This window comes from Dromiciops gliroides, chromosome 1 (assembly GCF_019393635.1).
Source record: "Dromiciops gliroides isolate mDroGli1 chromosome 1, mDroGli1.pri, whole genome shotgun sequence".
In the NCBI taxonomy this organism is placed as follows: domain Eukaryota; kingdom Metazoa; phylum Chordata; class Mammalia; order Microbiotheria; family Microbiotheriidae; genus Dromiciops; species Dromiciops gliroides.
In genome coordinates, this window is record NC_057861.1 from 635,274,920 (window position 1) to 635,289,985 (window position 15,066).

Genomic DNA, 15,066 nt, shown 5'->3' on the forward strand with positions numbered 1-15,066 from the left:
CATATACTTTTATTCTTCTATTTACTCAATTCAATAAATGTTTAATAAGTGTCTACTATGTGCTAGAAAATGGGGTACAAGAAAATAAGTCTCTGTTCTTGTGGGGCTTAGAATCTTAAAAACTCATAATTACCTTACATTCCTTCCCATATCTTTTACCTCTCTAAGTTCCCAATGTTAGTGGAATTCCATAAGATATAGCCTATATGCCTTATAACTCCATCCCTCTCCTCATCCCCTCCAGCTCAGGTCTCTGCTAAATTTTGCCCCTTTTAGCTTATACTTGTCATTGTGTCACCCTCACCAACCCATCCAATACATTCTAGTGGCTTCTTACTTTCTCCAGGAACAAATACCAAATACCCTGATTGACATTCAAAACCCTCCATAACCTAGCCCCCTCCTCCCTCTCTAGTGTTTTTATACTTTACCCACCTTCAGGTCTTCTTTGATCCAGTGACACTGGCCTCCTGGCTGTTCCATAAAGAAGATGCTACATCCTTCCGCTCTAAGGCATTTTATCTGGCTGTTCCACAGGCCTGGAATGCTTTCTCTCCTCAACCCTGACTACTGATCTCTCGGGCTTCCTTTAAGTTCCAACTAAAATCACACCTTCCACAGGAAGCCTGCCCCAACCTCTTTTAATTCCTTCTCTCCTTCAGTCATTTCCTATGTATCCCATATATAGCTCACTTTGTTTAGATTTGTCTGCATGTTTTCTCTCCTGTTAGACTGTAAGTCCCCTGAGAGCAGGGACTTTCTTTTGCCTCTTTTTTGTATCCCTAGAGCTTAGCGCAATGCCTGACACACAGTAGGTGCTAAATTCTGACTGATTGTTTCTCAAAGCACAGAACTCATATATCATAGAATTTAGCACTAGAAAAGCCTCCAGGGATCCTAATGTACACCTTCCCCCTTTACAGATGAAGAAACTGAGGCCTAGAGAAGAAAAGCCTGTTACATGTGTAGTAAGTGGCAGAGCTGAGATCTTAACCCAAGCCCCTGGAATCTAGTAATCTTCCCACTCATTACTAGTTTCCCTCGTGCACTTAAGATGATTTGCTTTAGAAAGGTTACATTTTTATATATATATATATATATATATATATATATATATATATATATACACATGTATATGTTTTTGTTTTTGCAAGGCAACGAGGGTTAAGCGACTTGCCCAGGGTCACACAGCTAGTAAGTGTCAAGTGTCTGAGACCAGATTTGAACTCAGGTCTTCCTGAATCCAGGGCCAGTGCTTTATCCACTGAGCCACCTAGCTGCCCCTGAGGATATATATATATATATATATATATATTTTTTTTTTTTTGGTGAGGTAATTTAAAGTCCAGAACCATCTGGCCTCAAGCTACTTTCTAGCTTCACTGTACATGAGTCTCCTTCTTGTACTCCATAGTTGAGCCAAACTTACTGTCTTGGTGGTTTCTATTGCCCACACCTGTAGCTGGAATGCACTCCCTCCTCACCTTTATCTTACAGAATTCCTTACTCCTTCAATACTAATTTTTTGCACTACCCTTTTCTACCCTGGACCCAGGCTCCTAAAGAGAACTGTAAGAAGTTTTAGCTAGCACTCCATGCTTAAACTAATCCCCTTCTCCTCCTCCTTTAGCATCATCATTATCATCATCATAGCTAGCATTTTTATAGTGCTTTAAAATTTCAAAGCACTTTGATCCTCAGTCAGTCAGTCAGTCAGTCAATAAACATTATTAAGCTCCTACTCTGTGCTAAGCACTGTGGATACAAAGAAAGGCAAAAGACAGTCTCTGCTCTCAAGGAATTCACAATCTAAGAGGGGAGACAACATGTAAACAACTATGGAAAGACAAGCTGTATACATGATAAACTGGAAATAATTGAAAGAAGGAAGACACTAGAATTAGGGGGAAATGGGAAAGGCTTCCAATAGAAGGTAGGATTTAAGCTGGGACTTATGGGAAGCCAGGAGGCAGAGATAAGGTGGGAGAGCATCGTAGGCATGGGAGACAGCCAGAGAAAATGCTGGGAGTTGAGAAATGGAATGTTATTTGTACAAGGAACATGAAGGAGGCCAATGTTACTGGATTAAAGAGTATGTATGTGTGTGTGTGTGTGTGGGGGGGGTTGTAAGAAGGCAGGGAAGATGGTGGGAAGGCAAGTGATAAAAGGCTTTGAATACCAAGAAGAAGATTTAATATTTGATCCTTTAGATAATGGGGAGTCATTGTAATTGACAGAGTGGCAGGGTGGCATGGTCAGCTCTTATCTTTAGGAAGAGTAATTTGACAGCTGAGTGAAGGATGGACTGAAGTAGGAGAGATTTATGGCAGGGAGGCTACTGCAATAGTCCAAGTGGGAGGTAATGAGGACCTGTACCAGCCTGGTTCCAGGTAGTGAGGTGACACAGTCTATAGAGCACTGGGCTTGGAATCAGGAAGGCTCATCTTCCTGAGTTCAAATCTGGCCTCAAACACTGGCTGTGTGACCCTGGGCAAGTCACTTAACCCAATTTGCTTTAGTTTCCTCATCAGTAAAAAATGAGCTAGAGAAGGAGAAATGGCAAACCACTTCAGTATCTCTGCCAAGAAAACACCCAAATGGGGTAATAAAGAGTTGGATATGACTGAAACGACTGAACACTACCACCACCAAGGTGGTAGCAATGTCAGGGAAGAAAAGAGGGAATATGCAAGGGTAAAATGGGGTTAATAATACCACCTACTGGGTTGTTCTGGGGATCAAATGAGATGTTTATAAAGTGCTTAGCACAGTGTAGGGACTATATATAGATGTTAATTGTTATTGTTATTATTATTGTTATATGTTATAAAGATAAAATCAACAAGCCTCAGCAATAGATTGGATATGGGTGGTGGTGGTGAGAGAGTGAGGAGTTGAGGATTACACCTAAAGTTGCAAGCCTAGGTGACCGAGAGGCTGGTATACTCTTCACAGTACCAAGGAAGTTAAGAAGAGGGGAGGGATGAAGGGAAAGATGTGTTTAATTTAGGACATGTTAAGCTTTTTTGTTCGTTTGTTTTTGTTTTGTTTTTGTGGGGCAATGAGGGTGAAGTGACTTGCCCAAGGTCACACAGCTAGTGTCATGTGTCTGGGGCTGGATTTGAACTCAGGTCCTCCTGAATTCAAGGCTGATACTTTATCCATTGTGCTACCTAGCTGCCCCAGGACATGTTAAGCTTAAGATGTCTACAAGGCATCCAGTTGGAGATATCCAAAAGGCAGTTTGAGATGTGAGACTGGAGGTCAGGGCTGAATAAATAAATTTGAGAATTGTCAGCTTAGAAGTACTAACTGAATCCATAGGAGCTGATGGGATCACCTGGTGAAATAGGCTAGAAAGAGGAGAAGTCCCAGGACAAACCTGTGGGCCATCTGTAGTTAGGAGGCATGACCTGGATGAATTTCCAGCAAAGGAAGCTGGGAAGGAACAGTTAGATAGGTAGGAAAACCAGGAATTAGTTAGTAGTGTCATGCAAAGTGAGAGAGAAGAAAGTATCAAAGAGAAGGGTTTTGATATTGATTAGCAGTGTCATTGACTACAGAGAAATCGGAAAGGATGAGGATTGGAAAATATCCATTAGATTTGACAATTAAGAGATCACGAGTAACTGCCGAGAGCAGCTTTGGTTTAATGATGAGGAAGCCACACTATAAACAGTTAAGAAGAGAGTGAGAGGGAAGTAACTGGAGGTACCTTTTGTAGTTGGCCTTCTCCAAGAAATTTAGCCTTAAGGAAGGAGAGATATGGGATGATATCTGGTAGGGATGGATGACTTAAGTGAGGTTTATTTGAGGATGGGGAAAATGTGGGCATGTCTGAAGGCAATATGGAAGCAGCCAGTAGACAGGAGAGACTGAAGATAAATGAGAGAGTGGGAAGAAGGTAGGTGCTATTATCTCCATTTGCTTCTGAGGAAATGGAGGCCAAGAGAAAGGATCTGTGATTTTCTCTGGATCACATGCCTAGTAAATATGTAAGGCAGGATTTGAATTCAGGACTTCCTGACTCCAAGTCCAGTGCTCTTTCTACTAAGGCACCTCACATCCTCATTCTCTTAGAAGAGGATCAAACATTTAGCACTGTAAGTAGGGAAGCAACAAAATGCAGATCCATGGTTTGGAAGAGCAAACTGTGACCTCTACCTCCAACTACCATGAGGATGGAACTACATGGAGAAATAAGAATCCCTGGATATCAACAGTTCCTAGAGTTAGCTTTCTGGAAAGAAGAGGGGCAGCAATGGACTAAATCAGGCTATGAGGGAAGCAAACCAGGATCTTTTCTATTAGAGGAGATAATGATCAGTTAGTTATTCAGACTGTGAAGTCCCAATGGGAAGCAGAGAGTGTTATCTCTCTAGCAACTGCAAATTCCTTTTGGAGAAAGTACTGTAGGTGTGGAAGATTGTATTTGTTCCTAAGTTGGGTAGAAAACTCAGTGTATGGTGGGGGAGGGAGGATGCCTCTAACAGTCCCTAATACAAAATTCTTTTTTTTGGGAAAGCTCCTGAAAAACACATAGCAACACCAAGTTCACTTCTATTCCAAAGTAAGTCCAAATCACAGGTAGAGCTATGATTCTCAAGGACTGCCTAGGTCTCCAGGGAGGAGATGGGGAGATGGCTCACCAGAAGGGGAAGCAAAACAACACATCAATAATGAATATTTTCCTGTCTGTTAAAATAAAATGAATTTCTTTTTTTATTTGACGCTGTGTCCAACACCTACAAAATCATTTCTTGAAGTGTTCAGGACATAAAGTCAAGAAGTTTCTGTGTAGTCTATAAGTCTTTGGCTTCTCTCACTCCCTCCTGAGCCATGCTTTCCCATATGTTTCTCACTAACCTCATTTTTTCTAATCTTTGTCTTGAAGCAGTAATTCTAGTGGTGATATAAGTGTATATTGATTTAATTTGGAGAGCCATATATAGAGTTTTTCACATAATTTTTCTACCTCTATTCTCTACAATAATGTCAGTATGTAAGGTCTAATTATTTTTATGGTAGTCTCTTTGCAGTTACTTATCATGAGTACTGCAATATGAGATGATCAATATCCCATGAAAAAATGTTTCCTGTTTGCCTTTGGGCATAAGATAAAACCGACTCCAGCAACTCCACTTTTTTGGCCCTCTAAAGAATACAGACAAGCCTTCTTCTATTTAGTTGCAACTTATTTCTTCCTTCTGGTTTTATTTATAGGGAGAATATAAAAATTTGCATGATTTAGGTCCTCCAGCAGTATGCCCACTCTTTGATCACTGGACAAGGACCTCACGTTTAGCATATCTAATTCATGTTCATAATCTTATTAATGTCTAAAAAGTGATTATTAGCATGCTCTGCCCCTTGTCCCTGCTACTCTGCCATTGTTATGGCAGAAGCAGAAGAGGGTCACAGGGGACTGAGGACCTTTTTGTATCTTGCTTTGTTCCATGGATTTCAATGGCCAAAGAATTCATCACCAAGGGGATAGTTTACAGGTAAGAAATCTCTCCAATACTTGGAGAGTAAGCTGGTCTTCAGAATGTAGATCGAGTGTGTTGCTAGACATTTTATGGTGATATTCTTTCTATTATATGAGAAAGCCCCTCAAAATAATGATAATGTTTTAAGGTTGACAAAGTACTTCCCTCATAACACTTCTGTGCAAGTACTATTATATTTATTTTACAGATGGGGAAACTGAGGCACAGAGCAGTGAAGTGCTAATAAGTATCTGAATTAGCATAAAGGAGACCTACAGTGTAAACACTCACAAGATATATTTCTATGGGAAGGGGGAAAAAAAGTTTAAAATAATCTTGCAGCTTTTGTTATAGAATAAAGGAACCACATGATTTTTTTTTAGTGAAGCAATTGGGGTTAAGTGACTTGCCCAGGGTCACACAGCTAGTAAGTGGCAAGTGTCTGAGGCCGGATTTGAACTCAGGTTCTCCTGACTGCAGGGCCAGTGCTCTATCCACTGTGCCACCTAGCTGCCCCCACATGATTTTTTAAATCACAAACATAAATTCTTAGATTCAGTGGTAACTTGTTTATTAAGACTTTTGAGGTTTGGGTTTGCAGACTAAAGATTCATCAACATGCTGGGGAGGAATGAAATGGGGAAAATGTCATCAACTTATTTACTTTGGCTACTTACCTCCATTTCTTCATGCACGGCCAGTGGTTAGCAATCCCCTCCAAAATAACAGGCTTTTGTGGAACCAAATAATTTTTCCTAAAAAACTCAAGTGAAGGGCATTGTAGTTGTGGTACTGCAGTTCCTAATTTTACAGCTGGAGCCAATGTATGGTCACTCTTGGTTTTCTGTATATAAAGACAGAATTTGAGCCACAACAAACTGTATTTATACATAGTTTATACCAACTTAAGAAAGTACCTATTTCCTAGCAATGGAGGTAATGAAAAGGTAATTTCTAAGGAAAACTACTGTACAAACATATAAACTTCCCAAGAAATACACGCATCAGATGTCCTACATCTCTTCCCAACGGTCAGAGATATAAACAATATTCAGAGTCAAGTTCATTAAAAAAAGGATGGAAAGGGCAGCTAGGTGGCACAGTGGATAGAACACCGGCCCTGGATTCAGGAGGACCTGAGTTCAAATCTGGTCTCACACACTTGACACTTACTAGCTGTGTGACCCTGGGCAAGTCACTTAACCCCAATTGCCTCACCCCCCCCCCAAAAAAAAGGATGGATTTTTCTCTATGATACATACATTTGGATCAGTGCAATTTCTTCACATGTCAGGATCTAGGTTTCTGCTCCTGGTCCTGTTTATAATACCTTCTCATGTCCTTTCTGCCTTCCTTTAGGCCTTAAAGTTCAGGAAGGGATCTTTAAGACTTCCTCATTTTATATACATAGTCTCTGAGGTCCACAGAAGTTAATGTGCCCAAGGTCACAAAGGTAAATAGTAGAGTCAGAATTTGAACCTAGGTTTTCTAACTTTCTGGTGAGCAAACAGGTGGCTCAGTGGATAGAGCACTGGGTCTGGAGTCAGGAAGATGTGTTCAAATCCTTCAGACACTTACTAGCTATGTGATCTTGAACAAGTCTCTTAACCTCTGCCCGCCCCAGTTTCTTCATTTGTTAAATGGGGATAATAATAGAACTTCCCTCCCAGGGTGATGGTGGTTGTTATTACATCAATGTTAGTTTTCATTATTCTATTACCTTTTAGACTTTGTCTATCTTTCAAGCTCCTTTTCTACTATCAGACATAAGCTCCTTGACTGCAGGAACCACTTCTTATTCCTTTTTTTTTTTTTTTTTTTAGTGAGGCAACTGTGGTCAAGTGACTTGCCCAGGGTCACACAGCTAGTAAGTGTTAAGTGTCCAAGGCCGGATCTGAACTCAGGTACTCCTGACTCCAGGGCCAGTGCTCTATCCACTGTGCCACCTAGCTGCCCCAGGAACCACTTCTTATTAAGGTATGTATTTTCCTCAGCACCTATCACAGTTCCTGTAACATAGCAGGCAATTATAAAAGCTGGCCGAATTCCTTTATTACTCATTCTACATTCTGAGGACCAGCTTACTCTCCAATGGTCATGTTTTCCTTCTTTGAATTTCTATTACACTTCTAATCTACACCATACACTTCAGCACTTAGTCACATTCTGACTTAAGCTATTATTTAATTTTTTCATTTCTGCTGTCTTTCCCTAAGTGTAGGAAACGTGTTGTACATATCTCTCATATTTCTCAGAGCACAGCACTTAAAATATTTTTTGAACGAATGACTGATCTTTTGAATTGAGACCCATTAGGCAGCAGCAGCAGCAGGTACAATATCTACTACAGCTTTAGTGGAGGGCTAGGAAAATAATGTAAGTAGGATGATTCTGATACTTTGAAACAACTCAGATTTAAACCAACCCATAAACATTGCCTGGAGGTATTCTCTGGCAAAACACATTGCTAACTAAAGTAACCTATCTTTGGGGCAATAATATAAGCATCTCAAAAAATTCCATATATTCAAATGACAGCATCCATGAGTCAGAAAAAGTTAGTTTGTGGCCATTGTCACGACAAATGCAACAACAGGAAACAAAAGAGAAGTAGATGTAACAAGAAAAGTGAGTGATAATTCAGCCAGCTCACCAATAAAGAGGTGTACACAAAATGGACTAAAAGCAGCTGCAACTCACTCCTCTTACAGTGTGTCTGAGGTGTTTCTCTTTGAGACCATAAATGCTACATAAAAAAAAAAGTAATGGAAAATTGCTGCTGTAGAAATTGCAAATAAACCAAGAAAATGGACTAAGATATTCCATTTGCAAAATCAATGTCTGCCTCAAGATAACATGTTCTCTAGTTCATCAACCATGGACAGCTCAGGTCACTGGGCCACAAACACTGAGCCTGGTAAAGATCTGGGATTCTGCTTTGGTAGGAACCACTATGCTAGCATCTCTTACATGTAATTCAGTAAGAATCTCTCAAATTAATACCTTTTTGCTCAGTTCTTCAACCCTTGTTTCAGAAGGTCTTTTCCCATGTTGAAGATGCTTCTGAAGGACATTGACCACCTTAACCAGAATGTTTCCCAGTATGGACGCTCCCATCAACAGACCCATGTCGCAGACTCTTATTGCTTCTGCTATGTCATCCGTCTTAAGGCACATACAAAGCGCTTTCAAAAGACACCCATAAGAATAAACTCGTCTCCATTCTTTGTCCACATCCCTCCAAGTTCCAGTATTAAGTTTTTCCCAGGAGTAATCTGTTATGATTTCACTTGTCTTCAGACATTCTTTCTTTTTGCCTTCATAGAAAAGCTCTCTAGCTTGATGAAGTAATGCCACTACACTTTTTTCAACCTTTTCACTGAAGTCTAACTCGAGGCCCTCTTTGGTCTGTGGGAGCAAGGCCCTGAGTTCTTCTGACAGGGAAGATGTTGTAGACATCTTAATGTCAGAAAGCCTGGCTTCTGACATCTGACCCACAAGATGGCTCAGCTTGCTTGGTAGAATTCTTTCTTTGCAGTGATGATCCTCATGAATTTTCTGTGAGGAAACAAACAAACTTTTAAACCACAAAAAACCCTTCTTTACACTAACTAATGTCTTCATTACAACTTAGTATGGACTGACAGTTAAGTCACAGCAGTGCTTAGCACACACTAAGCACTTAATACCTTTTCATTCATTCTTACACTTGGATTTGGGGCAGCTAGGTGGTGCAGTGGATAGAGCACTAGCCTTGGAGTCAGAAGGACCTGAGTTCAAATTTGACCTCAGACACTTTGTGAACCTGGGCGAGCCATTTAACCCTGTTTGCTTCAGTTTCCTCATATGTACAATGAGCTGGAGAAGGAAATAGCAAACCACTCTAGTACCTTTGCCAAGAAAACCTCAAATCGGGTCATGAAGAATTGGACACAACTAAATGACTGACTGAACAAGTTATAAGAGTGAGCAGCCCCCCCCCCCCAATGGGATTAGGGACATATAGTTATATGATCTCAGGACCTGAGAGCACCTTACAGATCACTGTCATTGAATCCCTTGGTTTTTACAGTGGAGAATGAGACATCATAAAAAACAAAAAAACAAAAACCCAAACACATCCAAGGCCAAACAACTAGTTTGAATAACTAGCCAGAACTGGGGCTAGAACTTAGGTCTCCTGACTCTCCAGTTCTATGCTTTTGCCACTACACTAACACTACATTTATAAACTCTCAAGGGGACATAACAACAGGTCATATTCATATCAGCTTTGGAGTTTCCAAAGTGCTTTCCTCACAATTTTCTAAGAGAGTACAAGTATAATTCCCATTTTACAAAGGAGAAAATAGTCCTCCCCATGTTGCCACAAAGCATCAGAGCTGACTTCAGGTATCTCTGACTACAAATTCATGCTCTTAACACCGTATTACTCTCCCCATATGTGTTGTCTCTCCCTGTTAAAATATGAATCCCTGGTGAGTGAGGACAGCCTTGATTTTTGATTTGTACCTCTAGCACTTAACGCAATGCTTTCACATAGTAAGAATTTAACAAGTGCTTTTATATTTAATTCATTCATCCCATCCCTCACCTTCCCTCTTTCTTTCACTGACTTTTAACACTGGAAATATTTGAGAGGATGCTTTTTGTAGGTAAGGAAAGTCCTTGTAGGGGCACAGTCCATAGGAGACTGGTATATATGTGGCTGGGACAATGAGGGACTAAAGGCTATGTGATAATTACTTAGGTGCTCGAGATGGAAACATCTTAAGGATCCTACTGTTCTTTTTTGTCCTTCCTTCTCAGGCTCATTGAAGCTAAAAACCACCACAGCACTCTGCTGGCTGGTTAACTAGCAAGTTGGCTTGAGGTTACCTTCAGACCAGAGAACAGGCCAGGCGAGAGAAAAACCTGCCCTCCCTCAAACCAAAACACCTGGGACCCTCTAAAGCTTGACACAGTATAGCTGGCAAGTAGGGCCCCACTGTAAGAGGGAGCTAAAAGTCAAGTAAAAAAAGGCAAGATGAGCAAGCAAAGAAAGTTGAGAACTTTTGAAAGTTTCTTTAGCAACAAGGTAGATTGAGGTGCACCCTCGGAAGAGGATAACAACCTCAGGGCCCCTACATCCAAAGCTTCCAAGAAAAAGATGAATTGGTATCAGGCCATGGAAGCTCTCAAAAGGGACTTTGAAGAGAAAGAAAGAGAGATAGAAGGAAGATTTAGAGAGGTGGAGGAAAGAATGGAAAGAGAAATGAGAACAATGCAGGAGAGCTATGAGAAAAAAGTCAACAGCTTGAAAAGCCAAATGGAAAAGGAGATAAAAAAGCTGTCTGATGAAAATTATTGCCTAAGAACTAGGAGTGAACAAATGGAAGCTAGTTACTTTATGAGAAACCAGGACACAGTAAAGCAAATCCAAATGAATTTTAAAAATAGAGGGCAATATGAAATATCTCCTTGGAAAAACAACTGACCTAGAAAATAGATCCAGGAGAGATAATTTGAAAATCATTGGACTACCTGAAAACCATGACCAAAATAAGAGTTTAGACAGCATCTTCCAAGAGATTGTCTGGGAAAGTTGCCCTGATATTCTAGAAGTAGAAGGCAAAATAGAAATTGAAAGAATCCACTAATCACCTCTTTAAAGATATCCCAAAAGGAAAACCTCCAGGAATATTATAGCCAAATTCCAGAGCTCTCAGGTCAAGGAGAAAATATTGCAAGCAGCTAGAAAAAAGGAATTCAAATACTGTGGAGCTCCAATAAGGCTAAAACAAGATCTAGCAGCATCTACATTAAAGGATGGGAGGGCATGGAATATGATATTCTAGAGGGCAAAGGAACTGGGACTATAGCCAAAAATCATGTACCCAGCAAAACTGATTGTAATCTTTCAGAGGAAAAAATGGAACATCAATGAAAAAGAGGACTTTCAGGCATTTGTGATGAAAAGACCTGAACTGAATAGAAAATTTGACTTTCAAATACAAGACCCTGGAGAAGCATAAAAAGTTAAACAGGAAAAAGACTTCATGAGGGATATTAAAAGATCAAACTGTTTACATTCCTACATGAGAAGATAATACTTCAAACTCCTAAGAACTTTCTCAGTAAACAATTCACAGAAGACATGTCTGAACTGAATATGAAGGGATGATATCTGTAAAGCATTTATGTTTTGTTCTTCATGGGGCAAACAGGGTGGGGTGTCTTATGTCTGGGGCCAGATTTGGGCTTGGGGCCTCCTGGGTCCAGGAGCTGGTGCTTTGTCCACTGTGCCACCTAACTAACCCATGATGACATCTTTAAAATAGGGTTGAGGGGTAGGAGGAATAGATTGGGGGAGGGGGAAGGGGAAAGATGGTCTGGGGAGAGGTAGTTCACATGAAGAAAACAAGAAAAAAGCTTATGGAGGGGAGGGGAAGAGGGGGAAGGAGTAGGGGAGTGAGTGAACCGTAATATCATCAGAATTGACTCAAAGAAGGACTAACATACATACTCAAGTGGGTATAGTAATATATTTTTGCCCTGAGGGAAAGTGGGAGGGGAGGGATAAAGGGGGGTGGGGAGAAGATGGGAAGGAAGGAAAAGCAGATTGGGGGAGAGAGCAGTAAAAAGCAAAACACTTTTGAGGACGGTGAAGATGTTCTGCATAACTGCACAAGTATGACATACTGAATTGCTTGATTTCATAGGGAAGGTTGAGGAGGGAGGGAGGAAGAAAAATTTAGAACACAGAATTAGCTCAAAGACCTTAATTTCACCAGAGTGGGCTCAAGGAGGGAATAACATCCACACCCAATTGGGAGGAGTAATCTATTTAACCCTATAGGAAAGTAGGAGGGGAAGGGGATAAGGAGGGAATAGTGAAAAAAGGGAGTGCAGAGTCGGGGAACAGGACAGTCAGAAATAAACCTTGACCAGAGCAAAAGACAAGATTCTTTCATGAATAGGAGAGGTCACTTTCAGCTGAGGAGGAAGCTTTCAGGGGTGACTTCATTCATGGAGGTGGGACTGAGTTTGAAGTTTAAAGGAAGAGAATCCAGTTGTCAGTAAACTGAGAAGAGGATAGAGGGTGGCCTAAGCTTCAGAAACTGGGTTTGCCAACTTGCAAGAGCCAGAAGACAATGCTATAAGAATGAGGCCATCTTGCCCAACATAAACAGGAATCCCCCTTACAAGTGGGTAGCTATCTTATGGCAGCCCATTCCACTTTTTGAAAGCTACAAGTTATTGCAAACTTTCCCTTAAATTGAAGGAGGTCTGGAGAAGTAGATCGTTCTTAGTTCTGTCCCGACTTGAGTTATGAAACCTTTACCCCTCCCCTTAACACTAGCGTCCTTCTCTCTAAGAGCATCCCCAACAGTCTATGTTGTTTGTACCCAATTGATTGTATGTTATCTCCTCTATTAAATTATAAGCTTCTTGGGCAGGGAATGGTTCCCTCTTCTCTCAACTCCTTCCTTTGTCATTTAGCACAGCTGGCATATAGTGATTAATAAATGCTTGGTGATTTGACTTGTTGCCTTATACCGAGTTGTTTGCAAGTCTTCTCCCTCATTAGACTGTGAGCTCTTTGAGTTTAGGGTCTTTTTCTTTTTTTTTTTTTTGGTAGACCCAGCACTTAGCACAGCACCTAGCATACAGTAAACAATAAATGCTTGCTGACTTGACTTAGCACACAGTAAGCTCTTAATAAATGCTTGTTGATTCCACGGTTCCCTCCAAGTCTTTTCTCCAAGTTAAACATTCCTAGCTCCCTGTGAGAAATGGATAATTGTCTCCTCTCAATGTGGATGTAACAGTCAGTCATACTCCCCTGACCTGTTTGTAAGACAAAGGTCTCAGATCCCCTCCTCCCCCTCAGGTTAGCAAGGTCACATGGTTCTAGGAGCCCTGGTCTCAATTAGGTCCTCTCCAGAGTTCTGTCCATATAAGGAAATATAAGGTCCACTCCTGAGTTATGCCCATACAAGGAAGAGGGGTGGGAAAACTGCATTCCGATTACCGTGTAGATTGTAACCCCGACCAGTGATGAAAAGGGAGAAGGTCCATTCGTGTTAGGGACTAGGGTATAAAACAAGGCCTTCGAGCCCCCTTTCTGGGCACCTACTAGCTGCACACTAGGGTGCCTCCTCATGAGAAGAAAATAAAGCCTTTGTCACCTCGCTGCTGAGTTCCTGAGAATTATTGAGAAGAGGATGGATTTTTTCCTCACACTCCCTAAGTATCAAACACTTCTGAAGCCCCCCCCCCCATGTTCTTCTTGCACTCCACAGGGCGCACAAGTAGTCGCAGTTCCCCTTTACAGGCATATGGTTATTTCATAGCACCCTTAGACTGGGGTAATAAGAGAGCAGGGGGACAGGGAAGGCCATAAAATGAGGGAGGGGCCCTTCTCCATGAACTCCGAGGTCTCCTTATTTTGGTCCAGAGAGAGGAAGGAACTTCCCCAAAGACACACAGCTTCGACATAGCAGGGCTGGGATTCAAACCCCGCCTCTGTTCTGGTTGAAGCAGTCTCAGTCCAGACCGGCTTCAGACCCCAGGAAACAGGCTTCTCCTGACACCCAAGCCCATGGAGGAAATCAACTGGAGAACGCAAGCTAGTGAGGGAAACTCCGCAGAAACCTGAACAGCCACGCAGGCCTCTTAGCGGACGCTCCCCGCCCTTCCCCCGACCACAAGCTTCTTCAACGTAAGGCAGGCATATCAAGCCCCACTTATAGTACACTGCGCAGGTGCACGAAGGCCCACTGCCTAACTACCGCGCAGGCGCGGCGTGCCCCCTTACCGAAGCTAGTCTTAAGTATTGCGCACGCGTCGCAATCTCCAGTTTTCTGAGTCATGATTTCCCCGCTCAGCTGTGGCCTCTTGGTTTTGTGGCCCACATACTTTGCTCCGACACCCTCACTGTATCATCCTTACCCGGTTCCTGGCCCTTACCAGGGCTGTCCTTCTTCGTCCTTCCTGGCATCAAGCACGTGAAAGTGTATCGATCACTCAGAGCTCGACTCAGCCGCTAGACTACGCTCCTAGCAGAATGCCGAGAGATCGATCGCCTCGCTGAGGCTACCCCTCCCACTCGGAAGAGGGAGGAACATCTTCTGGAGGGGCGGGGAGAAATCGGGGGCTTCAGGAAAGGAATGTCAGAGGCTCCTTCGAAAGAAGGTACCACTTTGGACTGGTTTTAAATTCACCAAGTCCTGGCTGGGCTCAAATTCCAGTTCTTCCACCTACTAGATGTAATGTAGTGTAACGTACTAGGAATGACCTCTGGGCAGGTCATTCGCAGGGACTCAGTTTCCCCATGAGTACTTGGATTAGGTGATCTCTGAGGCCCCTTCTTCCCACTTTTTCTAAGTAGTATGTGCTAAAAGTTCCCCTGCAGCTGAATCTGCCTTCCAAAAGCCTTAGGTTAAAATCCTGCCTCTGACATTTACCAGGTGAAAATAGGCAAATCACTTAATTAGGAAAATTGATTCCTTCATCCCTGAATGAAATCAGTTCAAAAGTTCCCCCAGTTCTTCCTGATGCTTTTTTGTTTCTTTTCCCACTCTCAATACTTCAA

General features: G+C 41.9%; 1 protein-coding gene across 4 annotated transcripts in view; it reads right to left on the reverse strand.

Annotated features, from left to right (window-relative positions):
- The window catches only part of KDM8 (lysine demethylase 8), a 32,479-nt gene extending 17,918 nt beyond the window's left edge, over positions 1 to 14,561 (reverse strand). For 2 of the 4 annotated variants that reach the window (XM_043975227.1, XM_043975223.1), the window contains exons 1-3: positions 14,424 to 14,561; positions 8,493 to 9,047; positions 6,167 to 6,333 (exon numbers count right to left, since the gene is read on the reverse strand). In XM_043975227.1, coding sequence (XP_043831162.1) covers positions 6,167 to 6,333; positions 8,493 to 8,978 — 653 coding nt within the window. In that variant the 5' untranslated portion in view covers positions 8,979 to 9,047; positions 14,424 to 14,561. Of the gene's footprint in view, positions 1 to 6,166; positions 6,334 to 8,492; positions 9,048 to 14,289 lie in introns of all 4 variants that reach the window. The other 2 variants (XM_043975225.1, XM_043975224.1) reach the window with 2 other exon arrangements.
- Positions 14,562 to 15,066: the final 505 nt, after the last annotated feature.